This window comes from Phoca vitulina, unplaced genomic scaffold (genome assembly GCF_004348235.1).
Source record: "Phoca vitulina isolate PV1807 unplaced genomic scaffold, GSC_HSeal_1.0 scaffold54, whole genome shotgun sequence".
NCBI classification, from domain to species: Eukaryota; Metazoa; Chordata; class Mammalia; order Carnivora; family Phocidae; genus Phoca; species Phoca vitulina.
Window position 1 is genome coordinate 7,405,469 of NW_022589757.1, and position 27,372 is coordinate 7,432,840.

The window sequence follows — 27,372 nt, forward strand, 5'->3', positions numbered from 1 at the left end:
GTTGGCGAGCATCAGAGGGCTGGTGGCCTCAAAATTCCTGATGCCCCCCTCAGAGCCTCTTCCTCTCAGCTTTTCCTTCCACTCTTCCTATCGCCCCCTCTCCTTCTACCTTTCCTCCTTTCGACATCTCTGAAGGAACTGACGGGAGCCGTTATTATATTCTGATGTGTGTGTTAAAAGCATTACTTTGTGAAATTCCTTTGTCACATCTAAAATAGTGTATGTTGGGGCGCCTGGGTGGCTCAATCGTTAAGTGTCTGCCTTCGGCTCAGGTCATGATCCCAGGGTCCTGGGATCGAGCCCAGCATCTGGCTCCCTGCTCAGTGGGAAGCCTGCTTCTCCCTCTCCCACTCCCCCTCCTTGTGTTCCTGCTGTCGCTATCTCTCTCTCTGTCAAATAAATAAATAAAATCTTTTAAAAAAAATAAAATAGTGTATGTTATTCTCTATAACTTCTGAGATCCTAAGGTGGCCGTTTCCTCCTTTTGAGCGGAATTTCTCCACCACTTCCCCTCCATCACAGTGGTTATTATCAAGAAACAGACAAGGCCAGGCATTGGAGAGGACGTGGAGAAAGTGGAGCCCAGGCGCACTGTTGGCGGGAAACCGGGACGCAGCATGGGGCTCCCCCGGGGGTTTAAAAATAGACCGCCATGGGATCCAGCAATGCCACCTCCGGGGACACACCCGGGAGCATCGGAAGCAGAGTCGAGAACAGATCATTGCACACCCATGTTTCCAATAGCATGATTCATGCTAGCACCAAAGACATGGCTGAGCACACAGGGGCCCCCCACGCAGGGGCACATGGCTCAGCCACAAAGGGAAGGAATTGTGACCCAGGCAACAGCGTGGATGATCCCGGAGGACATTCCGCCAAGTGAAATCACCCAGATACAAAAGGACCCGTATTTTATATTTCCACTCGCAGAGGTACCAGGAGGAGTTAAATTCATCGAGACAGAAAGTGGAACGGTGGTCGCCAGGGGCCGGGGGAGTTTTACGAGGCCAGAGTTTCAGTTTTGCAAGATGAAAAGAGCTCTGTAGCAGGATGGTGGCGGCGTTTGCACAATATAAATGTGCTTAATGCCACGAAGCATACACTTGAACCTGATCAAGGTGGTAAATTCTATGTGCTTTTTTACCACAATAAAAACACTGGGGGGGGGGGGGGACATTAAAATGATAGTTTGCTATTACAATTGTGTTAGGCACGAAGTCGGTCTTGTCAGGATTCCGCCAAGCTCACGATCTGCATTTGCCAGGGAAGAGGACAGACCACAGGTGAGCAAGGTTAGGAGTTGAGGCAGGCTGCTTGTGGAGGGAAAGGTTTAACCCTTGCAGCACCAGGTAAAGCGGAAACCTTACCTCTGTCTGTGACTTTATTATTCCCCAGTTGGCCATCACTGACCTTTGTGGGTCCCACACTTTCCACTGCTTTCAGAGATAAAAGATAAAAGTAAGCAATAGCTTATAAAATTTAGAAGCTTATGGGTGCATAAAGAGAAAAAAGAGAGAGAAAACAACATGTTGGTGAGGTCTGTGAAGCCTCTTACCTAGCAAGGAGGGGAATTTTCCTCTCCAGCGTAGGCTGTTGTCTTCAGTTTCAAATCATAAACAACCTCCCCAGCCAGGGTTAGCCCCAGGTGGGGGACACCCTGCTCCCCCAAAGCTCTTTCTTGAACAACAGATTCCCCTAGTAGGAGGTGAGAAACCACTCAGATCCATGTCAAAGGGACCCCTCCGGTGGGTGGGACGCCCAGGAGGGTGTCAGCCTGGAGGAGCGTGCCCCACAGTTATAAAAGGCTTCATTCCCGGGGTGCCCGAGGGTCTGCCGGGGGCACAGAGGAAGGCACTGGGGGGATGTTCGGGAGTCCATACATATCATTCCACTCCTGGGCGGGTGAAAATGATTCCACTGTCACCCTCGAACCTTTCCTACCTCCTCCCCCACCCTCCCTGTTCATACTTTGTCTTTTCTCCTTTCTGTCCGTCTCTCCCCACAGAGCAAGCCTGGGCATACACGAAACAGCTGTGACTTAGTTGAGCCCTCTCTCAGGGTCAAGGGCACCGTGAGTTGTATGACAGCACCAATTCGAGATAGGTGTTCTTGTGCCCACTTTACAGATGGAGATGCTAAGGCTTAGAGAGTTTAGGTAAGTTGTCCAAGGTCACACAGCTAGAGTGTGGCAGAGCGGAGAGTTGAACGGGACGGTCTGCCTTCAGAGCTCAGACTCGTCATCGTGTTGCTGTACTTTTTGCAAATTCTCTTCCCTCCTTTTCTTATTCTCTTCCACGGATTCTTTTTCCCATTTTTTCCCTTAAGGCAGTAAGTCTGATGATAATGGTGTCAGCAGGGAATGGGGGAGAAGTTTGATGGATAAGGACAGAAGGCAGCCAGGCTCAAGCTAGGTCATGACAGGAATGTAGCTTTATTTCCTGCCTGCCTTTTCCAGAGTAGCCGAATTCTGGTGCTACAAGGAAACTCACTAATTACCTCTGTCCAAAGCTTCCATAGCATGCAGAAGAAAATAGGATCAGAGACATCAAGTGAAAGGCTTAAGGTCGCACAGCTGGGCAGTGGCAGAGCCCAGACTCGGAAGCTGGCCGCCTAATGCCAAGACTCTGTTCTAGAGGCCTTCTCCATAGATGGCTGTCTGCTGGGTTTACTTGTCTGGAATCATTAACTCATCCAGGATGCATTTCCTAAGCATTTATCCCGGCCCGGCCTAGAATCAGTAAACCCTACCACAGACCTAGAACACCTGTTGTGCTCTTACTTCTGCTGGATCTGTGTCTGCAGGTACAGCCTCAGGGACCCTGGACATTCTTTCTGGGGCTCAGCTCTGGGAGCCTGTAGGGGCTGCAAAATGAGGATGCGGTTTAGGGCTATCCTAGGGTGAGCTGGGCTGAGTCTCCCCAGAGTTATTAGGGGAGCAGGAGAAGCAGGGAGATATCACTGGGTCAGGGGCAACTTGTGGTGGGGGTGCTGAGTACAACATGCTTTCTGAAGAACCATTTGCTGACTGTGTTTCTTGTGTATGCCAGCCATCCAGCTGGAATCTCTGCAGTCCCATGCAGCAAAGCCTGTGCCAGAAAGTTAGGGCTTGGTTTCATCTTTTCCGAAAGGGTCAGGTGTTCTCCTTCTACGTGTGCAATGGCCAGGTACTGGGAATATTCTAGAGACTGTTGGATTGGCTGAAGGAGAAATACAGTGGAGAAACCATGCAGCGCACTGGGCTGCAGTTCGCCCACCTGTGACATGGGAACTCTTTCCTCACCTGTTCACTTCTCAGGTCTGCTGTGAGGGTCAGAGGAGCAAAGAGGTGGGAGGCAGAGCTGGGAAAAGCACTCTTCACAGGTGTGGTGGTCTCGTTGTTGTGTTGCCCTAGTTTTATCTTGCACTGTGGCTCTATCTAATCTGTCACTGGATTGTTACAAGGGCCAGATAAGATCATGAATCATGTGCTCCTCGGAGGACAGGAGATTTGCCCTGCATTTTATATACCCTAGGAGGCCAAGTACGGAGAAATGTTTATTAAAGCAATGGGTGTTGAGTGTGACGGTCTCATCAAAAATCAAATGTGTGAGGCAAGGCAATGATCACATCAGATCTTCTAGTTATCAGATTCTAGAGCTAGAAGGAGAATTAGAGACCTATTCCAAGGCCTTATCCTAGAGCAAAGAAGTCTGGGGTCCAGAGAGGGCGAACAGCTTGCCCCAGTGGGGCTGGAACTCTGTTCTCACCCACTTAGTTCTTGGGTCCCTGAATAGTGTGCGGTATCCTCCAGTCAGACACAGGAGGAGAGAAGGACTGGGGCCCAGGCAGCCACCTGAAGGATCTCAGTGGACTTCTCATGCTGTTTTAGAGAGACTTGCCAAGTCCAGTGTGAGAAAAAGTTTCCAACCATGCCATAGGGGTTAGGATTGCAGGCTTGGAGTGGGATAGTCCCTGGTTAGATCCAGGTTGGCTAGTTGCTAGCTGTGTGGGCTCTCTGAGCCTAAGTTTCTCCATCTGTAAAATGGGGAGATCAGGGACTTTTACTTCACAGGTTTTTGAGAGGAATGGGGTGTGCCCAGCCTGGATCTCAACAATGGCTAAGGGCTCATTCAATGACCGAAGTGGGGACAGTTGTGATACGGACCTATGGGAGAGAGGGGAGTTTGCTCCCTGGTGTATCCTCAGCACCTAGCTCTATGTTTGGCATACAGGAGCTCAATAAGTATTTGTTGAACAAATAACCCTGTTTAAGTGAGACTTCTGTCCTCATTCCCCCTTAGTAAATTCCAGCCCAGCTGCTACAGGGAAGGTGCTAAAACATAAGATTGCGCTAATGGTGGGTTTTGCTTTTGTCTTGCATGGCAAGAGTTATGGAATAAGGCAGAAAGTAGGTAGGTAGTGAGTTGTTCATCACATAAGTGTTCCCGACCATCTGGATTCCCACCCACCCAAGGCTCTGTGAGTGATAGCTCTGTTGGGAAAAGAGCTTGGACTTGTTGGCCTCGAAGTCACCTCCCACTCTCCGAGCGCTGCGCCTCGCTGGGTCTGCATGTGCTGCAGCAGGACCATGGGAGCCCTGTGCGCCACCCCAAACCCCACCCTGAGCCCTCGTCTTGTGGTCAGCACGGGTGTCTGCTTGGCTAAGAAGCTGCTCAAAAGCAATAGCTCACCACAGAGTCCCGAAGCCTGCTCCATCCTGGGCAGGGTCTGCCTCTCTCCATGGAGTAAGGCAGGGGTAGGAAGAAGGGGTCTGGGAGGAGGCAGCTGGAGTTCGGGGGTGCTGGGCTAAGAGAGAAATTAACCAGACCAGTGACATGCAGGGCTTCCTGAGTGGGGCTGAGAGGTGGACACAGCGTGGCAGGAAGAGAAAGCACAACCGGAGATACTCTTGGGCAAGAGAAGAGTCTAAACAGGGACCAAGCTGGTTGGAAGGTTGAGATATGGGGGACTGTTTCTAAAGAACCTCTCTGCATTTCCTGAGAGATGTCTTTGCACGAGAGCACTGTGTCCACAGCGGTCCTCAGCCACCATCATAAATGCCTGGGAGGGATGACACAATTCTTGGTCTTGACCACCATGACCACAAATGGTCATCACCTCCATACTTTGGGAGCAGCCAGGAGGGGTATGGTATGTACCATGTCTCATGTGAGACCTCCATCAGATGGAATTCAGGAAGCTTCCCGAAGAAGATGGGGCATGTAAAGTTTGGGCCACGAAGGCACCGGAGGTGGGCCCCAGGGAGCAGGGGCACTGGCAGTGAGAGAAGACCTAACACTTCCACTGCCAAGATAACCCCAACCGTGGACACCAATAAATGCACGGGAGTGTCCACAGCGGCACTGCTCATAATGTGTCAAAATGGGAAGCCATCTAAATGTCCGACAATAGGCAGAGGCAGAATAAAATGTGACACTCTGTAGGCACTAACAGACATTGATGGAGAGAAATATTTAATAGCAGCAAAAGATGGCCATGATTTATTGCTCAGTGAGAAACACAGTTACAAAACTAAGCGCACATATTCAAACCTCAAAGGATAGTCACCAACATACTCATGAGTCTTGGTGCCAAATTTGTAAAAAATGATTTTTGTTTTTTCTTTGTCCTTTTCCATATTTTCTAAGCTTTCCACAGTAAGTGTGCTTTGACCTTGTAAACATTGAACTACAAAAAATATTTTCTTTTAAAGTGCATGTGTTTTAGGTTCTAAAAGCAAAAATTAAATCCATCCAATTTTAAATAAGAATAAGCAGTGGCATGGCTGACTTCCAGGTCATGTTTTGCTTATTTCTCATTTTCTTTCGGCTTCTAGGGCAGGGGAAACCTTCTTAGTGATTAATTGCTCCTTTTAGGAGCAGCATGAAATAAATAAGGACAAGAAGATTGTAAGTGTTGCTGGTATTTGTTTTGGAAACAATCCTGATCTCTTTGAATACCTGTTATCTTGGAATTTAGAATTAATAAGACATGGGGCTGAGCGAGGGAGCCTGGCATAGCGGGAGCACTGGGCTGAGGGCCAGTCCTGGGTTGCAGATCTAGAATCACAAACTCTCAACACACTCAGAAATCCCAGTTTAAGGGGTGCCCACCTCCATCCATGACCTGACTTCACCTGCAGCATCTTGCTGGCTCAGCCCCCGGCTTCAGGACGGCCACCTCCTTTCTCAGCGAGATACTGATTGGGACCTAGGAGATCCTTTACCAAGCAGAGGTTCTATGATGCAGAAGGGGAAGAGAGATGGTGCCAGAAAAGCCTTCTTCACCATTTTACCCAGGGCTGTCCTGGCCAATAATCTACTGAAGACTTGGTCCTTTCTGCCTGGTGCCTAGTAGAGACCCCGCTGCAGATGGGTGACAGGTGCCAGCCCCTTAGCCTTGGGTGTCCTGGCCTGTGCGGCTCTCTGCCATCCCTCCTGTCCTCTAGTCTCTCCTCCAGCCCTTGCCAAAGAGCTGCCTTCCCATCCACCCATCTGTTCACACTTTGATCACTCTGTGGCTCCTAACCTTGGTTGGTTACACCCCAAGACCAATTAGCTGCTAAGCTAACAATGCTTTGGCATCTTCCGTGTCTTCCCAATCCTCCATTTTGGAATGCTCAGGTCCTGCAAGAGTCAGAGGAGCAGGGACATTGGGGTGAGGCCAGGTGCAGAGGGCCTTGAGGGGCTGGGGAGAGCACACGCTTCGGGGTCATCGGGAGACCCGAGAGGTCACCCGCAGATACCCATGGCCTCTGGCATTCCCACGGACGTGCCTCAGGAACTCTATTCAGCACTTGTACTTTTCTGTTCAGGCCTTCTTTTTTTTTAATTTATAGTAACAGAAAACATTTATTACACTGCTCCTACGTGCCTAGCTCAATCTGGGCCCTTTACACACATTATCTCCAATTCTCTCAGTGACTCTCCAAGGTAGGTAGAGTTATCTTCATTTTATAAAAGACAAGATAGTTTAGAGAGGTTGAGTCACTCGCCTAAAGTCACATAGCTAGGTAGCGCTAAAGCCAGAATTTCAGTTTGGGGCTGGTTGCCTCGTAAATCTCTCCTCTTCCCACTTCCTACTGAAACTGACCTCCCTCGATCCCACCATCTAGATGGAAACGCAGGTGGAAGATGAAGGAGTCACTTACCAACTGTGGACACCCAATGTCAAGTGACTGCTTTCCATGCTTTACAGCTATCCCCCTATGTCCATTCCAAAAGCCATGCTCACAGGGCATCCCTGAAGCCATCATTTCAACTAATGGTGGGAAAGTGATTAGCAATGGATTAATTGCTAACCTCCTATGCTGGTCAATTTAATGGCCAAAACTAAGTCAGATTGGATTGTCCATCATAGCCTAACCCATCACTGAGTGATTATAAATAAAAATTATGACTTCAGTCACTGGGTCTCAACCAGGGGGAGATTTTGCCCCCTGGGATATTGGCAATGTCTGAAGACATTTTGGGTTGTCACAACTTGGAGGTGCTATGGGGATCTAGTGGGTAGAGATCTGGGATTCTCTTAAACATCCTACCATGCACGGGACAGCCCCCCCACAGCAAAGACTCATCTGACCCCAAATGTCATAGCGCAGAAGTTGAGAAACCCTGCTGCAAGCACTCAGTCCAAAGGGATTTATGCAACTGGAGATTAATTCAATATCAGAAAGAGCAGCTATTTTATTCCTGGGAATTTGTCGGTGGGGTTAGCTGTGATCAAGGGTGTCCATATCCTGTTAGACTAGTCAGTGGGCATTGTGTATTTTAGGCAGTTTGTCTTATTCAAGAGTGGTCCATCTTACTTAGTGTTTCTTTGGGTTAAAATCAAGAATGGAAAATTTAACCTCTAGGAGGAAAAGAAACAGAAAATGAAAAATATGTGTAATAATGGAAGTTCGTGTGCAAATTTTAGTAGCGTGTGTTCTTCTCTATAAGGTTACTCGCCCCCCTGCACACCACCCCTCTGAGCCACAGGTATGTACATCGCCCACCCACGTGCAACTCGTAGGAGGAGAGCTTGGGTTTGGATCCAGAAGAATGGATTTCAGATTCCTAATCTACCAATAACTGATCTTGAACAAACCACCTTCTTTAAGCTTTAGCTTCTCTACCAGTAGGAGGGGGCTCTGCTTGCACATCCCAGAGAGCTGTGGATTTTTCACAAAGTAATTTACATAAAAGCACTTGACAAAACTACAAAGTATGATTTAATCGTTTGCATGATGATGATCACGCACACACAGAAGGATCTCCTTCATGGGGCGGGTGGATTCTCTGTATCCGATTTTCTCACATGATCGCTGCCTATGTTAGTTTCTCTGGGTGATTCTCCTATTTCTTATGCTACACTGAGAGATACTCTGTATAGCATGAAATGAAACATTGAATTCAACTTATTTTAATCGTGTCCCAAAGGGGATTACTGCATCTGAGAGGACAGTACCTCCTATTACAACAAGAAGACTAGGATGATCAGGCAGACAAGATTTATGACACAGCTTTCTGGTTTCCAAGTGATAAAGTCTTTTTTTTTTTCCTTTTTATTAACATATAATGTATTATTTGTTTCAGGGGTACAGGTTTGTGATTCATCAGTCTTACATAATTCACAGCGCTCAGCATAGCACATACCCTCCCCAGTGTCTATCACCCAGCCACCCCATCCCTCCCACCCCCCTCCACTCCAGCAACCCTCCGTTTGTCTCCTGAGATTAAGAGTCTCTTATGGTTTGTCTCCCTCCCTGGTTTCGTCTTGTTTCATTTTTCCCTCCCTTCCCCTATGATCCTCTGCCTTGTTTCTCAAATCCCACATATCAGTGAGATCATATGATACTTGTCTTTCTCTGATTGACTTATTCCAAGTGACGAAGTCTTGGCATCACCCTATGCTTTCTTGTCCTACAGTAAGTCTTCCCACTTTGAGCCAAGCTCTTTAATTTTTGTCTGCTTTTGTCTTTCCTTAACTGACAGGATGCTGGATTTTCACTTTCAAAATCAACACAATTTCAAGGGTTATAAAAAAAAGTTTAAAAAAGCACATGTCACCCTTTCCTTACAACCCAGCTTCTGCTGTGAATTAGAGAAGTGGCCAGTACGTGGTCGTAATGAACTTTCATCTGATGATCTCGAAGCACTTGTAGTGATTCTGACACACATGGTTTCTCATAATTGCTCCCCTTTCTTGCCTGTAAAGTCTTGTTATGCAGAGGAGAATTATTTTGAGAACGAATGAGCTATCATTCGCGATGTGCTGTGAGTTCCTGAGAATAGAAACTCCTATGACTAAACTATCCGTGAACAGAGCAAATCAGAGAAGAGTAACAATCGCTTTTATCTCTCGGGGCCGGCCGAATCACTCCGGGTTTTCCATTTCACCTCAGTCAGAGGGCATCGGCCTTGAAGACGGGTGCCATTTTTGTTTTAAGCTTGGCATCTGTGCTTGCTGCTCCCTGAAGCCAGCCACCCACTCCAGCTGTGTGGCTGCCCGAGGAGGCCCCCTCACGTGTCCCCCTGGTGCTAGGGGAGGGGCACATGCAGAGGTGGGCACACCCTTCTTGATGGGGTCTCCTTTCGAACCCAGAGGTGGAAAACTGGGCATAAGAAATAGTGAAGGTAGGTTTGCACCCAAGCATCCGACTTCTGATCATTGCTCTTTTTTTTTTTTTTTTTTTAAGATTTTATTTATTTGCGAGAGAGACAATGAGAGACAGAGAGCATGAGAGGGAGGAGGGTCAGAGGGAGAAGCAGACTCCCTGCTGAGCAGGGAGCCTGATGTGGGACTCGATCCCGGGACTCCAGGATCATGACCTGAGCCGAAGGCAGTCGCTTAACCAACTGAGCCACCCAGGCGCCCCTGATCATTGCTCTTAACAAGGATTGGCGAAGTATGGCCCGTGGCCAGATCTGAGTGGCTGCATGTTTTGTGAATAGTTTTCTTAGAACATCACCATGCTCCTTGGTTTACAGACGTGCTACACGAGCAGAGTGGAGTATTTGTGGAAAAGACCATACGGCCTATAAAGCCTAAAATGTTTACTATCTGGTCCTCTGGAGAAAAAGTTTGCTAACCACCGCCTAACCACTGGGTTTCATCTGAGGGAGCCCAATGGTAAATACTTTAGGCATATAGGGAACACAGAGAAACAAACGTCAGAATCCCTGCCTCAAGAATCTTTCCGTTGGAAAAGCAAAGCGTAACTACATGAGAAGTTAATAATACAAGAGTCAGATGATGACATGAGTCAGCAATCAAGGATAGCACAGTGCGATGATCTTATAAGCCGGCGTATATCAAGCACTTAGGTCCTGGGCACCAAGCTCAGCACTTCTCATGCATCACAGGGTTTGTTCCTCACAAAACCCCTCTGAGGTAAATATTATTACCCACGTCACACAGATGACGAGTGCCAGATCCAGAGAGCCTTTAGGTGTCCCAAAGACATACTGCTAAAAATCACTGAAGGTAGAGTTTGAACCCAGCAATGTGAAGTCAGAACCCATGCTCCTCACCATCCGTGGAGTAGGCAGACAGTGAGCGCCTCAGGAGGCTGAGGAAGGACGGGGTGACTGCGGGCTGGGGTGGGCTGCAAAGGCTTCAGAGCAGAGGTGGGTCTAAGCAACGCCAAGAAGCAGGGAGAAGAGTCTGAGAAACAGTCCCCCCCACATGAGGGAAGACCAGGTTACACATTGTAACAAAACGAGAAATGGTTGCTAACCAAAAGAGGAAAGGAATCATGAGAGTATTTTTTTCTCATGAATATCCTTTTACTACATCTTCCTGTACCTTCCCTGACTCCTAACTCCCCACTTCTGATCCCCTCTTTCTCTCACACGTGCACACACACACACTCACTCACTCACTCACTCTTCTTGCAACAGCAGAGAAAATCAAGGTCATCCCCAGTCCTGGCCTATACACCTGTGTTGTAAACAAACAGGTCTCACTAGAATGAAAACTTATTCTTAACTAAAACACATTCACATAGCCTTTCCTTGCAAGTCAGGGCTGACCTTCACCCAGTTTCTCAAATGCTCATTGACTGAAGAAAGCTACAGAGAGAAATGGCCAATTCCTAGGGACTCTTCCCAAGGAGAAGAGGTTCGAAGCATTTCTTGACTCAGAACAAAACCAGGACCACCCTGCCTCACAGCGGAGGCCCCTGGCAGGTGTGACCTGGAAACACAACTGTTTGTTCTTGCCGCATCCCCCCTGCTACCAGCAGGTCCCTCGGCTAGTTGAGACCCCCGCGGCCGTGGCCCTGACACATCAGAGCAAGGAAGAGGAGGTCTGGGAGCAGGCAGAACTGTCTAATATCCAGAACAAACCCCGATGCTCGAATTACCAGTCAGATTCATTTCGAGATTGCAGAATGTGCTGGCGATGTTTTTCTAAAGGGTAACCCCGGAGCTCCCAAGATGGGAGGCACCCTCCCTTCTGACATACTTATTCCATTTTCCGGAGGTGGGGAGGGGACAGAGCTGGCTCAGCAACCCCATAATCTGCATCTGTGCCACCCATTTCGGCAGGGGCTTGATAGCCACCCCACTTGGAAATGAATGTTTATGTCTAAAGCTGGGAGTGTCCTTCCCTTAATGATGCTGATGGCGAAGCCCCTGTGCCTTTCTTGGGTGTTCACATGCCTCTCTTTCCTCACTGAGCCACATCATGATGAATGGCAATCAGTGTGCAAAGCAAGTAAATTGAGCCATCATAGAAAGAACTTGGGAGACCACGCAGACTCTCCGCCCCAGGACCCACCCCGAGGGTGCGGAGTGAGGGTCCCAGGATTGCAGTGAGGGGCTACTGAGAGCACTCACTGGTGAGTTTGCTGGTTTCCTCAGGTGGGGACATGGTGTTCCATCCACCTGATCTGTCCTTTGCAACTCCCTTCTCCACATGGCAAACAAACCTCGGGTCCCCCCACCCCCACCTTTGAAGTTCATGAGAAATGTCAGGTTTATCCCCCACCCAGAAGCAACATGGTTGGTGGCAGGGGCAGGCTGCCTGGGGCCAAAGCACAGCTCGTGTATGTGCTAGCCACACACCGCTGCCTCAGTTCCCCACCTTCCAAATGAGGACACCAGTAAAAGGGCCACAAGATTAGATGACCTAACACATGTGAACGACACATGAAGCCAGTTCCTCTCCACAAGGGTTAGCTGTCCCTGCAGCTTGTGTCACTTTACTAAACCAGTCAGACCCATCCATCAGCCCCTGAAATGTGTGACTTCTAGGAGCGCGGCATCTGGGACTTATCACCTGCAGCATCTGACATGCCGTCGTGCTGCTCAGATACATTCAGGATGAATTAAGGCATGGCTATGCTCTGAATTTTCTCTCTATCGCTGATAATGTCTCTGACAATGAAATATATTGTTAAAACACACTCTCTTCACTAATAGGAAAATTACTTGAGTTTCTCTCTTTCGCTTTAATCTTCTCTCCCCAACTAGATGCACCTAATAGATGCCCTATCACTATCAGAGGCAAGTTCCGCTGCCAGAGTCTTCGATCAGCGGGTCCCTGTCCCTGTGGTCACCATGGTCCTAGACAATCTCAGTAGAGAAGCTAGAGATGCCATTGATTACCCACACGAAGGCATTTGCCTTTCCCTCCTGAATGGGGTGACAGGCAGGAGGCTGCAGATCCCAGGTGAGATGGCATCACAGAAAACCCTGGAAGGGAAATCCTTCCAAGTCCTAGGAATCACTCCTGCCCACGCTAGGGAGGTGACCAACTGAAAGGAAAATCTGGGCATGTCTCTCTTGAAGAAAATTAAACATGTATGTTCATTCTATGCAAATTCAATAAGTGAAAATTTACACAAATGAAAATGGCTAAATTAGAAAAGAAATCCTGGGGCGCCTGGGTGGCTCAGTTGGTTAAGCGTCTGCCTTCGGCTCAGGTCATGATCTTGGGGTCTTGGGGTCGAGCTCCGCGTTGGGCTCTCTGCTCAGCCGGGAGCCTGCTTCTCCCTCTTCTCCCTGCTCATGCTCTCTCTGTCGCTATCTCTGTCTCTCTCTCAAATAAATAAATAAAATCTTAAAAATAATAAAAATAAAATTAAAAAATAGAAAATAAATCCTTACATTACTAAACAATTCAACCAACACTCTCCCAAGTATATTTTCGGCTCACGGAGGCGGCCAGTTTGCCATCCATCATCGTGGCCTCACGGGCAGACTGAGCTAACAGCACCCAGCCACCTGAGCTCTCTTGTGGTTGCTATTCCAACGTGCCGTGCCTATTTCTAGGCCCCTAAGACCCAAGTGGCCAGCTCAGGAAGCACCATTTCCTTACAGCAACCTGCTGGCCCAGAGGACTGAAAGCCCGAGCAAGAATCCAAAAGTCCTTGGTTCAAGTACTGACCCTGTCACTTGCTGCCTATGTGACATTCAGCTGGTTTATTGGTTTCTTGGGCAAGCATTCCTTCCTGGTAAAATCTGGAAGTGGATCTTGAAGATACCTATCCTCCCCAGCTCGAATACCCTGTGATTCGGCCACATCAGGCCACGCCCACTTTGATCATAGAAAATCTTCCCAGAGAGACTCCATGTCCTCTTCCTGTCACTGAAGGTAAAATTCACTGGCAGCATCCCGACTCCCACCCTGACCTAATCATGATATGACCACAAGCCACTTCTGATAACAAGGGAGTTCCACAAAGTGAGAGGTGCATTCCCGGCGACTTTGCAAAATTAATTTCTCATAGGAATAATTGTAAAATTAGAGTCACATTATTTTTAATAGCGCACGTAAATGGAAACATTAATTTTTTGTATTGCATTATTTTGAACTTGCATAATTCAAAATCCTATTACATGTGACTTGTGTATTCTCTCTGATTTTTCAAACCTTCGAGAGAGGGAATGGAGGTGGTAGGAGAGACAGATGACGACACAGGGTCAGACTTGACGGAGAAGGACTGGGGGCTTGAAGGAACCCTGCGGGAGGAGGAGCATCCAGGACCATAGAGAGGATGCCCTACAGCACAGTCTGGCTTCCTTGGGTGATCACTCTGTACTGAATTTGAGATGACTACCAATTTGGAAGTTAGATTTCTTCTTCTTTTTAAATTGAAATCACTCCCGGCTTAAATGCTGCTAGAAAATGTTCAAACCCCAAATGAAAAATGCCTAAATAGTCAAACCCCCTCTTTATCCTTTGGCCCAGAGGAGCCATTTTGTGCTCTTCAAAAGGGCTGACAGGAATTTTCTGAGGAAGCTACGGTCTGCAAACAAACCAGGGATTAGATCAGCTCCAAGTCAGAGACCTTGTGTTTAGAGCCATAGCTAGAAGCTAACGGACGTGTTTTTTCCAAACCAGTGAAATCAAGAAATAGCCATGAAGATAAAAAACTGTTCTCTAACTCTCCCCTTCCACATCCTCCTGCTGGTCCCTTTAGATTGCAGGAGTTTGTGATTATAACTTTATTCACAACCCATTTCTGGTTTTCAAGTAGCTCCCTCCCCAAGATGAGATTACAAAGCTTTGAAAATTAGAGGCACTCCTCCCCTCACCCCAAAGAGCTATCCTTGACGAGGTGCTCTGTTGAAACGGAAGGAATTTGCTTTATAGCAGCCTCCCTTGTGGAATTATGTATGGGGACATTTAACAATACAGCATTTGCCGTGGGCAGGTGAGAGCTGGCCAAGTTTTTAAAGGGGATTTCACAGACCAGGTCAGCAGGGAGATGGATGGGTGAGCTGCAGCCGATACAATTATTTGACTTTCTGAGCTGTTCTTTTGAAGCCTCTACACTTAATAGAAAGAAAAAGAATAATCCTCTTTGCCAACCTTTTGTAGCTCAATCTTTATTGTTCCCACTAAAATCCAAAGAAAACGGACAAGATTCATTTTGTCCAGAAAGCATTTGTGTATTTTATATAGGTCTGAGCTTTGAAGCGTTGATAGTTAAGTGGGAGAAAAGACAAAGATTTCTCTCTAATCTGAGGAAATCAAAGGGGGAATTTCTGAAGCTCTCTGGCCTAACTCAAAACAGTCCTGGGTGGTAGCTCCAGATACACACCTCCTTTGCTACTAAACTCAGCATGGAAATTAGCACAGGCTCACAAAATGATGAAAATTAGGCCAGACCATAAAGAAACAAGCCTGTAGACAAATTAAGACTTTTTCATAAAACCTGAGAACATGACCTACAGGACCAGGGAAGCTTTCTTTTACTCACAGGCTCTCAATCACTCAACATGCATCTTCAAGATACTGGCCTGGTCAACGGGCCACTTGGCCAACTGTCTGCAGGATTTTTGTTTGACTAGGGGTGCATGAGAGGTGCTTGGTTAATATTTACTCACTGATATGTCCAGTAGCTGACCAGATGGTTTGAACAGTTGGATATTAAAAATAACTATCGGTCTGGCAAAACCAACTCTCGATGGCCAAAGTAGGTCACTAGAAACCACCTTACTGGATTGCTTGCCATTCTGTTCTCAGGGCAGAAACAAAGAAAAGCGTCACATGCATTTTGACTGTTTTCATCAGAACTCATAAGATGGCCACTGTGGAAAGAATTGGTGAGAATTTGGGGAAGCTGGCAACATTTTCTGCGGATGGGTAAGTGTTCCTGAAACTATTTGTGTGCTGGGCTTCCACTATGAGAAAGGCTCACTGTAGGGAACTATTTGTGTTGGGTTTTTAATTCTGAGTTCTAAGGACAACAAATTTTCCACCTTCTTTTGTCACCTTAATGCAGATAACAATGTTAACAGTGGGCCCAGGAGAGCCACACACATCTGGGCTGGATTGTAAGGGGGCAGACAGGATTGTAAGGGGGCAGACAGGATTACTACAGGTAGCCGTAAGATAGTCCGCATTCTCAGTAGAGAGAGCTGGGAGGAAGAAAGGTAGAATGAAGGAAAGACAGCAGGCTTACTTGGGAGACGGGAAAGTCCTGAGGGAAGTTGGGGGACCTGGAGATTCTGCATCTATAAGGAGGCCACCCCCACCTCTCCAGGGTCCTAGAGATTCTACTTTGAACAGAAGTTTTCTTGTCTCCCTTCTGCACAGAATCCCTAGAATGTGCTCAGTGACATCTCAGCCCTACCGTTCACCTCCCCAGATGGCCAGCTCTGAGTTCAACCAACGTTTGCCCTTCCTTCTTCAGAGCCGTCCTGCTGCCGCCGACCTCCTCTTAAATGTACATGCCATACACACAAAACCACTCATTGCTGCCAAACAAAAACACGTATCTGCAGACACAAGACCTGTCCATCAGCATACGGACGAGCACATGCATGCACCAGGCACGGCAGTGTGCAAACACTGGGCGCCAAAGCATGCGCACACGTGCACGCACACACACACACACACACACACTCTGGAACACACCAGGACACATACACAAACGGCGTCTCCCACCCGAGCATGCGCCCTGGGGCGCAGACCCCTGCACTCCTCCTCTCCCCCCCCCCCCCCCCCCCGAGCACTTGGGTCAACACACACGGGCACGGATTTTTGCCAGCACCCACCCTGGGCCATCACCCGTAGGACCGGGCTTGGGCACAGGTGGATTCACTTGGCTCAGCTGCCTTCTCCCTGGAGCAGCTTGCTCTGGTGATTCTGCCTCCTGTCGCAACAGGTTGCAACCTCCACCCCCACCCCCAGGTTGTCTTTTCTATTCTTTCCCCTATAACACCTCTTCTCTCCAATTCTCCACCGTCCCTCTCAGCCCGCATGATGAAAGGGCAGTTCTAACTCAGGCCCATCATGCACATTATGTCTTAGAACCAGTACAGTATCCCGTGGAGGGGACCTGGGGAAACACAGAAGTGCACAGCTGAGCTTCTAGAATCTACAGCAACAGAGAGAAGGAGCAATTTGTCATATCCTACACGGTGGTGGAGGCTTACATTCTGGGCTGTCCTCCCCAACCCCAAGGTTTGCAAAGGCAACCCACTCTTAGCCCAGCGCCCTACACATGTCCTGCAGAAGCTCCTGAGCGCTCCTTTCCCCAGACCTCCTCCCAGGCAACTTTGGGAAGGTAACGGATAGTCACATATTTGGTTCTTTAATGCTTCACATATTTTGCTCTGCTTCGGATTTCTTATCTTGGTTTGTTTTGAGCCAGTCAACAGCGAAAGGGTTTGCCCTTCCTGAGCTCAGATCAAGCAGATGCAAGTGGACTCAAGACTAAGATCTGACTGGGGCGTCTGGGTGGCTCAGTCGTTGAGCATCTGACTTCGGCTCAGGTCATGGTCCCAGGGTCCTGGGATCGAGCCCCGCATTGGGCTCCCTGCTCAGCCAGGAGCCTGCTTCTCCCTCTCCCACTCCCCCCCTGCTTGTGTTCCCTCTCTAGCTATCTCTCTCTGTCAAATAAATAAATAAAATCTTAAAAAAAAAAAAGAAAAGACTAAGATCTGACAAAAAGAATTGAAAACTGATTACAGACATTTGTCATTCAAAGGCCATCCTCCCACTCCTTGAGGATTTCATAAAAAAAAAAAATCTCAACTTAGTCTGTGTATAATGGTGCTCTGTTCCTTTAGAAAATCTCACACATACAAAGCCTTATACATTGTATGAAGATACATTCTTATCAGACAGATCAATTACAGGCTATTACTTAGAATCAAAACCTCTCAAATATGATTTAATTTAATTTTGCTTTACCCATTTGATTTTCACCTACAGGGAGGGCAGTGGTGGAGACAGGGTACACATGGAAATGGGTTGATTGCATACAGGTGGCCATCCCTCCCAAGACAAGCTCCAAAATAGATATATTTATTAGGAGTAAAATAGATAAGATGGATTTTCCCAGATTTGTGGGAAAATGTGAGTTCAGAATTATAGTAACATGCCAAAGAAAAACATAATTCCATATTAACAACCAAATATTTCAAACTCAGCAGAAAAATTCATATTACATGAGGATATTCAGCATCAAAATAACTATTTCTTCAAAAATTGAGAGGGAAATAAGAATAAGTGCTTACTGAAGGCAATACCTTCAGAAGTCTGCCTCAGAGCTCAGTCACAGGGCATATGACATTGCAAATTGACAAGCGAGGATGTAGGAGAGGGCTTCATAGAATGTTCGAGAATGCATACCCTGAACAAGGGATCAGAGAAACTGTGTTTGGGGCCTGGTTCCACTCTTAGGCAAGTCGTCAAACTTCTGAGCCTCATTTTCTTTGTTTATGAAAAGAGAATCCTACTCTTCTATCTGCCACCTGCCATAGGATGGTGATGAGGATCAAGTAAGTAAAGGCGTAGGAAGGCACTTTGTAAATATAAAGGTCTGACTACATTAAGAGACCGATGGTCTGGACGGGGCAAGGATCCTGCCTGTTCTTGTTCTAATGCTTTCTATTTATTTTTTTCCCCTTGAGCCTGAAAATTAGTTGCTGAGTAGCACAAATCATAACAGGCAAGCAAAGTGGACAGTGGACGCTCCTAACATTTCCCCCGCTGCAAATTTGGCTGCTTTAGACAGCAATCTGCTTTCTCTTCAAGTCAGTCCTTACCAACAAAGTCCTTGGGTGGCCCCCGATAAATCTGCAGTCAATGGACAGCATAAAGGACAAGGCAGAAAATGTTGGACTTTGTCCTTGGATTTTTCACAACAGAGGCTCCTGCTAGAGAGTTAAAAATATTGTGATAAGGTAGCAGTCCAGATTAAAAAAAAAAAAAAGTATTTGGAACTGCAGGGAATCATGAAGTTTAGTTTCCTAATTCTGTGAGCCAATACCAGGAGGGTGGGGGCTGATAAGTAAATGTTCTTAAAAACTTCATAATTTCAAGAACACATGCAATTCATTTTGTAGGTGAAAGGGATGTTCAGCTCTCTCTCATCTCACAGATGAAAAACCAAAGCCCAGAGAGAGCTGTGTGCCCAAGTTTGCATGGCAATTTAGCAACAAAGAAAAAGAAAGATATCAGTACCAGTGTTCCCAGCTATCGCGTTGGGAAAATGATGTTTTGTCTCTTTTGCAGGTTGGGAGACTCAGGCCCCCATGGTATTGGCTACTGCTTTTCGAGCACCTTCTGCGTGCAGCACTTCTGAGTGGCATTTCTGCTCCACCATCCTCTGCAGGAGGCAGACATCACTGCCACCATCTTACAGAGGAAGAACGGGCTCTGAGGGCTGGCAGCTCCCCTCAGTGAAAGCCTGGGGAGGAACCGCCACTTGAATTCAGATCTTTCTAGCTCTATGGCCCTCTCTTTCCCACCCCATGTTGCTGCTCTAGAGAAGACCGAAACAATTGCAGATAGTCAGAGAGTTAGGAAAAAATTCTCTTTCCTTGACGATTGTTTTCAACAGAAGCCTAAAGTATCCTGCGAAATGTTCTTTTACTTTAACCAATTCCTTTCATTGTCAATCCTGGAGAAATTAAGCCCAAGGAAGGAATTCAAAAGAAATTTTAAAAGCTACGAATGTAAAGATTTTCTTGCAGGATTAGCTATAATAACAAAAATTAAAAACAGCCCAAATGTCCAACAATAAAGGAGCAGGAAAATACAATGCATAAACTATGGAAATTTACATAGTAATTAAAAACAATCGTGGGGCGCCTGGGTGGCTCAGATGGTTAAGCGTCTGCCTTCGGCTCAGGTCATGATCCCAGGGTCCTGGGATCGAGCCCCACATCGGGCTCCTGGCTCAGCGAGGAGCCTGCTTCTCCCTCTCCCTCTGCCTCTCCCCCTGCTCATGCGCTCTCTCTCTGTATCTCTGTGTCTCAAATGAGTAAATAAAATCTTTAAAAAAAAAAATCGTGAAGGCTAAGCATAAAAAATGCTCACGATGGATTACTAAGAAAACAGCACACGGAAATGCTTTTATGATGGCAATTACATAAAGATACGTATACACGTATAAAAAATATTGGAGTGGAACACAAAGAAGTCCAAATGAAAAGTTATTGGGCTAGCTTGTGAGATTATGGATTTAAATAATGTATAATTTCCTCAAATGAGTTTATGATATTTTTATTAAAATACCTCGAATTAAGAGAGGGGAAACATCGAGAGCTACTTGGAACATTTAGTTAGTAGCCTAGACCAAATCAGACTACACTGGTTGGGCAACCTGCTTTTTTCTTCTTTCCACATTTTGAGGCAGTTGGATACTGTGCTTTTTGCCATAATCCACAAAATTATTTTTCTCCTGGTACCTCTCATTTAATATTATTGGTCAACATTCTCCAACAGTTGATAGCCTTGTTTATTTTCTGCTTTTTCCCTAGGGTTTAAGCCAAGTCAGAAAAATGAACGTTTTTTGCGTATCAATTTATTTTTGAGATATAATATTATTTGAGTCATATGAAATTATCTTGTTCGTAGGTCCAAAACAAACAAATATCGGAAATTTTACATCAAAAATTTTAATAACAGCAGATTTTATCTTAAACCATCCTCGCAACTCATTTTGAATCATTTTGCTCACTCACGCTGCCCTGTCCCCTCCACCAGCTTAACGTCTGTTTTTTTGTTTGGTTTAAATTTAAACACTAAGTTCTGTAGATGAAACGTCCAAATAATGCCACGCCAATGTATTCCCTACCCACTAAACCATTAAAGTTAATCACATGGAAACATCTAGATTTCTTTCATTCATCCACTTTTGAATTCATTCAACCAGCATGCATGTATTGTGTGTGGACTCTGCTCCCAGCAGTGGGCTAAGCACCGCACACCTCTCCGAGCAAGACTGAGGCTCCCCTTCCCTCAGGGAACGTAGACTCATGTTGTTTAGGCTGGAAGGAACGGCTCAGTACCACAGGACTAACCGGTTTGTTTCAACTAATGTGTCAAGTGACTGGTGTGATGATTTTTTAACCAAATTGACTGAATGTTTGCTCAAATTGATTAAATCTACCATCAGCTCAGTGTTAATAAGAGCTAACGTTGGCCCAGGCAGAGAAGAAGTCTATGTTGACCAATCCCTGCTGTTTACTTAATCCATTAGCTGACCATAGGTAAAGACGGCTCAGGAGAAAAAGGATTCCCGAAGTGCAGGTTTGGACAGCCCTAATGCAAAACAGTTCCCGAGTTAGTGTCTTAACCCTTCTAAATAAAACACGAGACACGATGCCTGGGGACTCTGGAAAGTAAAAACGTACATCCAGTAAACGTTAAGTCTAATTTTTTAAAGACAAAGGCAAACAGAAAAAGAATCTTAAATACATACAGCAGTGGTCATTCACCGAAGCAAGAGCTTCCCAGGACGGGGTGACATCCCACACAGCCACGGCTGTGGTCTCTAAGCCAGCAAGTGTGAGAAATGCCAAGGGAGAAAATATTAGTCGCTCATCTGGATGAGCAGAGACAGGTGAATGCCATTGAAGCAAACCTTGTCCTCTTGTTCTGCATTACTTAGAAGCTCCCCTCACATCCAGCTCCGAGCAGTTTAAGCAACGATCTGTTGTTCGAGAAGTTTACATTTAACTATCCGGTCACCGGGCACACACACCAAGCATTCAGCTTCAAAATCCGGGTGGCCATCCTGACTAGGGACGACCTGCTGGATTTTGTCTCACTTTTCTTCCCCCTATTTATATTATATATTTTGGAGCATGTTCTCCCTTTGGGGGCACAGCCCCTACAGAGTAAGTTGTCTTAGAAAATAAAAATGGCCGTTCTAATCCTCATCCTGTGGCCTGTCAAAGCTTCGATCCTTGTTCACGAATGGGCCCACCGCTCTGCTGGATCACCACTATGTTCCTGTGCTAGAATGGGTATGCTCAGAACTTGAAAGGAGGATGAGTTGGATTTCGACCGATGGAGAGAATGGCCAGTGCTGTGTACCACCCAGTTGAGAGCAAATTAAGAATTCTAACCATGGGTTTCCATTTCCTGTTGCTAGATACCGAGAACAAGAAAACAGACCATGATGTAATAATAGTAATAATTAATACCACTTCCATGGTTTGGCTGTCTGCTATGTATCAAGCACATTACATTCATTTCTCATCTTTACAGCCCTGCAAGGAAAGTTATCCTTACTTTAGAGGGGAGAAAACCAAGGCCCAGAGAGGTTAAGTAACTTGTCTAAGGTTGCACAGCTAGGAAAGTGGCAGCACTGGGATTCTGGGTTTGACCTGACTTTTGCCACCACATCCAGCTGCCTGCCTAAAAGTAGAGCGTGGGAACCTGCACTCCCCAAGATTTTGTGTCATAGCTGCGTGTCCCCACTTCACAGGACGATGGCCACACCAACCATGGGGCGCACTCTTGGCCACCATAGGGTAGACAGTTATAGGGACTGAGCGGCTGACGGCTCCGCCGGCAGAAGTGAGCCTGTGCCGTTTAAGCACACCACCTTTGTCGCTTCCAGCCACGGACCCCGGTGACCGCGGTGATAGACTCTCACCCAGGGACACCTCCTCATGTAGACAGACTAGGTCATTATTTGCTTTGATCCTCATGATCTGGGCATTTCCGTAAAAGGCAAATGGAAAAATCTTAGTAAAAAGTGGATTTTTAAAAAACGTTTGGGGACGGGTGACTTAACTGAGCGAGAAAAGAGAGAAGACCCCAGTTCAAATTCCACCAGCAGCCTTTCCGCCCAGCGCAGTCGTAAAGCCAACATGGAGCCATTTGCAGCCCTCAGGGCTAAAGGCCCAAGTCTCCGCTCCCTTCCCCTCAACTGGGCGAGACGCTTGGAAGGACTTTCGTCTAGGAGCCTTCTCTAGGAGTAGCTGACATGTCCATCTCCACCCCTGCAAAGCAAGGGGCATGGAAAGATGAAAAATCCAGCCAATCTAACTTTTCCCTCCTGTGCCGCCATTTGTGGTAATGGGCACGGCTCCCGACTGGCCTGCCAGGTGGGATGGTTTGCCGCTCTCGGCGGCCACCCCCCGCCACCAAGCAGCTCCTGTTTTTCTCCTCTACCCCTACTTTGCTGCGACCTTGGCCCCAAGGCCAACACAAATGGCCTGGTGAGGAAACTCTGCGTAGCTGCCTGAAGCCCACGGTCTGAGGCTGTTGCCGTCAGCTGCACCCCTGAAATCAGGGAGTTCACAGGCTACCGTGGTCCTCTTGTCGCCTGCACACAGGATGGGCTGCCTGGGGCTTGCTCTGGAGCCCTCACCCCACAGCGCCATGTGACTCATACCCAACAAAGGCTTTTCTGAGAAGAAAGCTGCGATCTTACAGAAAACCCCATGGTTACTTAGCCTCAGAACCCCTGAAGCACCAAGCTGAGGCTGTGCCATGGTCCCTGTCAGGAGCAGAAGCGCCCGTGGCCTCTCCTGCCCTCCCACCATTGTCGCTAAACGCTGTCCCACGCTGAAGCAACCTGTGAGGTGGGGGAAGGTCGTTTGCCTGCGACCACCCTCCCTGTTTCTTCAGACTCAAATACGGCTGGTCCCATTCCTTATAAAAATGCTGTGGCCCCAATCCCCCAAGACAGTCTGTTTTGTCTTCTTTTCACATGTTCTCCTCATTACCTGGCCTAGAAAACATGGTGGGAGTGAAAGGATTCTAGAAAAGCCAGGCTCCCATGAACCAAACGCGGTGAGGAGTAAGTTCTCTTGCTGGTTGGTTGGTGGTGATTAACAGGTCACATCCTCTCATCTGTCCCTACGCTCTGTCAGCATCTCTAGCTTTTTGGCCTCAGATGGAGAGCTGCTTGCAGTGAGGGGTGGTGGGTGAGTCACTAAGCCTGCGATGGGTGTGTCACAGGGCCGCCCTGGGCCGTGGGGTGAGGGGGCAGCCATGACAGAGCTGTGTCGTGACACGGACCCCGAGGAAGACCCCTTCCCTCTTTCGTTGACCCCGCTGCTTAGTCCCTGCCCCATCCAGGTGCTTTAGGTCACAGCTGTGACCCTGGTTGACCAACAAGAGAAGTTTTTGTTGGAAAAGGAAGAAGGAAAGGGGCTGAGTGATGGAGCCAGCAAGGGGCTAAAAGAAGATGCCGAGACGAGAAAGATGGCCTGGCTGACATTTTCTCATCTCATCCAGCTTCTGCTAAATGCTCCCTCTCCTTTTCTCCACACTGGGCCTGCCTCCATGGCTCTTCTGCCTCCTTCCTCCCCATCCTTCCCCTCCGTGGACTTTCCTCTCTCCTTTTATCACCGGAAAAACCTGGCCTTGAGGCAGGTGTGTGTTCAGGCCGCTGGCTCTGACCCGATGCCCAGCTCAGCTGTGAGGAACCAATGCCGGCATCGAGCCCGAGCCCCCCTGCTCAGCCGCCCCTCGATTTGAGGAGAACAGGATTCAAAAGACACACCAGTTCCTCACTAGCCCTCCACCATTCCCCCCCAACCCACCCAACACACACGCACAAAGAGTTTCTAGAAGCTCCTTGCCACCGAGACGTCTGGCCTTACCTGTAACTGGGAGCTGTGCTTGCAGCAAGGCCACCGTGACCAGCACCTTCCGCGCCATCTTGTCCTTTCCCCCAGGATGGTGCCAGGACGCCGAGGCTGTGGCAGCCATGGCTGGGACACAGAAGAGCAAAGGAGTCTGCGGGCTTTGCTCTGCTGCTGCCTCCTCAGGAAGTGGAAGACTGTGGGGCCTTTGAGAAGGCTCACACCTGCCACCAGGGCCAAGCAACTCACACTCCCCCTTTCGGTTCATAGGCAGGAAGCTCTGGAGGTTTGAGGGTTTGAGGTGTGTGTGTGTCTACATTTTTGCTTTTTCTCTCACTTAACCATTGTTTTACTCTCCTTTTTTCCCCTAACTTTTGTCAAATTTTTATTTAATTCCTATCTTGATTGGTGAAGTCAGTCCCTAAGCAAATAGGAGTTCACAAAGCATGTGAGAACATTTGCCATATTTTATGGAGGTTGGTAAGACGGCAGAGCTCTGGATCCAGAGTCAGGATAAACACAGAGACAGAATACCTGGGCTTTAGTGCCTATCCCTGCTACCTACACGCTGTGTGGCCTTGACAAAGTCACTTAACATCTCTAGGCGTCTGCGGTCTTCCCTGTAAAGCAAATTGCTGGGGTAGATCTGAGGTTGCAGATCAAAACTTGGCCTGAATTTGAACCACATAGTTTTTCAAATGCCTTTTTTGGTTGTCAATATTGAACCATTGGAGTAATTTACAATAATAAAAAGATAAATAATTAGAAATAAACATAATAAGAAGCGTAAGATCTATATGAAATAAACTTTAAAACGTTACTGAAGAATGCAGAAAGGACCTGGGTATATGGAAAAGCATATAGTCTTTGATAATCTTAAGAAGACCACAGTTCTCTGTAAACGAATCAATCTATCCCACTAAAAATACCAACACATAAATACAACTCAACAATAAGAAAACTATTGTCCTAAAAATTAGCCAAAGATCAAAATAGATATTTCTCCAAAGAAGATATACTAATGGCCATAAGCACATGAAAAGAAACTCAATATCACTAATCATCAGGAAGTTGCAAATTAAAACCTCAGTGAGATATCACAAAACACCTGTCAGAATGGCTAAAATTAAACTCTCAAGAAACAAGTGTTGGCAAAGATGTGAAGAAAAAGTAATCCTGTGCACCATTGGTGGGAATGTAAACTGATGCAGCCACTGTGGAAAACAGTATGGAGGTCCCTCAAAAAATTATAAATAGAATTACTGTATGATTCAGTAATTCCACTACTGAGCATTTACCCAAAGAAAACTAAAACACTATTTCAAAAAGAAATATGCATCCCTACGTTTACTGCAGCATTATTTACAATAGCCAAGATATGGGAGCAACCCAAGTGTCCATCCATAGGTGAATGGATAAAAAAGATGTATATAATGGAATATTACTGAGCCATAAAAAATGAGATCTTACCATTTTCAACTACATGGATAGACCTGGAGGGTATTATGCTAAGGAAAATAAGTCAGACAGAGAAAGATAAATACCATATGATTTCACTCATATGTGGAATTTAAGAAACAAAACAAATGAACAAACAAAGAGAAAAAGAGACAAACTGAGTCTTTGATATAGATACACAGACACACACTGGTGGTCGCCAGAGGGGAGGTGAGTGGGGGATGGGTGAAGGGAAAGAAGAAAGAAAAAAAAACTATAGTGAGATACTACATCACACCCACTAGGGAGACTAAAATAAAAAAGATAAACAATTCCTGTTGGTGAGGATGTAAAGAAATTGGAACCCTCATACACTGCTGGTGAAAATGTAAAATGATGAAGCCCTTTTAGAAAACAGTTTGAAGGGCGCCTGGGGACTCAGTTGGTTGAGCATCTGACTCTTGATATTGGCTCAGGTCTTGATCTCAAGGTCGTGAGTTCAAGCCCCACATTGGGCTCCATGCTGGGTGTAGAGCCTACTTAAAAAAAAAAAAAAAAAGGAAAAAGAAAACAGTTTGACAGTTCCTCAAAAAGTTAAACAGAGTTATCATATGATACAGCAATTCTACCTCTAGGCATATACCCAAGAGAATTGAAAACATATGTCCACACAAAGACTTGTATCTTAATGTTCATTGCAACATTATTCATCATAGCCCTAAACTGGAAACAAGCCAACCGAGGAATGGTAAACAAATGTGGTATATCCCCAAAAGGGAATGTGATTCAGGCATAAAAAGGGATGAAGTATTATTACATATTACAACATGGATGGACCTTGAAAACATTGTGTTAAGTGAGAGAAGCCAAACAAAAGAACACATATTATAGACAGAAAGTAGATTAGTGGTTGCCAGGAGATGGGGAAGAGGGGAAATTCAGACTAACTGCTTATAGGTAAGAAGTTTCTTTTTGGGTTGACAGAAACATTCTAGCATTAGATGGTGGTGAATATAGCAAATATCATTGAGATTACACGTTAAAATGGTGAATTTTATGTTATGTGAATTATATCTCAAAACAAAAATAATGCTGAAACAAACAATATTAATTCTGTGCTTGCAAGTAATTCCTCACCATCTATGGCTTCCTTTTTCATTTTCTTAATGGTATTTTTTAATGAAAATGTTTTAAATTTGATGATAACCAATTTATCAATTTTTTTCTTATGGTTTGTGTTTCTTATATTTTATACCCAATTCATTGGGAGATTTTATCATGAAAAAGAATGCTGCATTTTGTTGAAAGCTTTTTCTGCATCTATTGAGATGATTTTATGACTTTTTCTTTCATTCTATTAATGTGGTGTATCGTATTTATGGATTTGCATGTGTCAAACCATCCTTGAATGCCAAGGATAAACACCACTTGATCATTGTGCACGATTCTTTGAAGTGCTGTTGAATTTGGTTTGTTAATATTTTTATTGAAAATTTTTTGTGACATCTGAAACTAAAATAACACTGTATGTTAACCAAACTGGAATTAAAACAAAAACTTCCTTAAAAAAAAAAAAGAAAGAAAATTTTTCTGTCTATATTTATCAGGGATATTGACCTATGGTTTTCTTTTCTTGTAATATCTTTTTTTTGCCTTTGGTGTCAGGGTAATGCTGGCC

At 46.2% G+C, this 27,372-nt stretch overlaps 1 protein-coding gene across 3 annotated transcripts in view; it reads right to left on the reverse strand.

Annotated features, from left to right (window-relative positions):
• CD247 (CD247 molecule) overlaps positions 1-24,424 on the reverse strand; it is a 71,334-nt gene extending 46,910 nt beyond the window's left edge. For all 3 annotated transcript variants that reach the window (XM_032389472.1, XM_032389471.1, XM_032389468.1), the window contains exon 1: positions 24,276-24,424. In XM_032389472.1, coding sequence (XP_032245363.1) covers positions 24,276-24,384 — 109 coding nt within the window. In that variant the 5' untranslated portion in view covers positions 24,385-24,424. The remainder of the gene's footprint in view (positions 1-24,275) is intronic.
• Between the last annotated feature and the right edge of the window lie 2,948 nt (positions 24,425-27,372).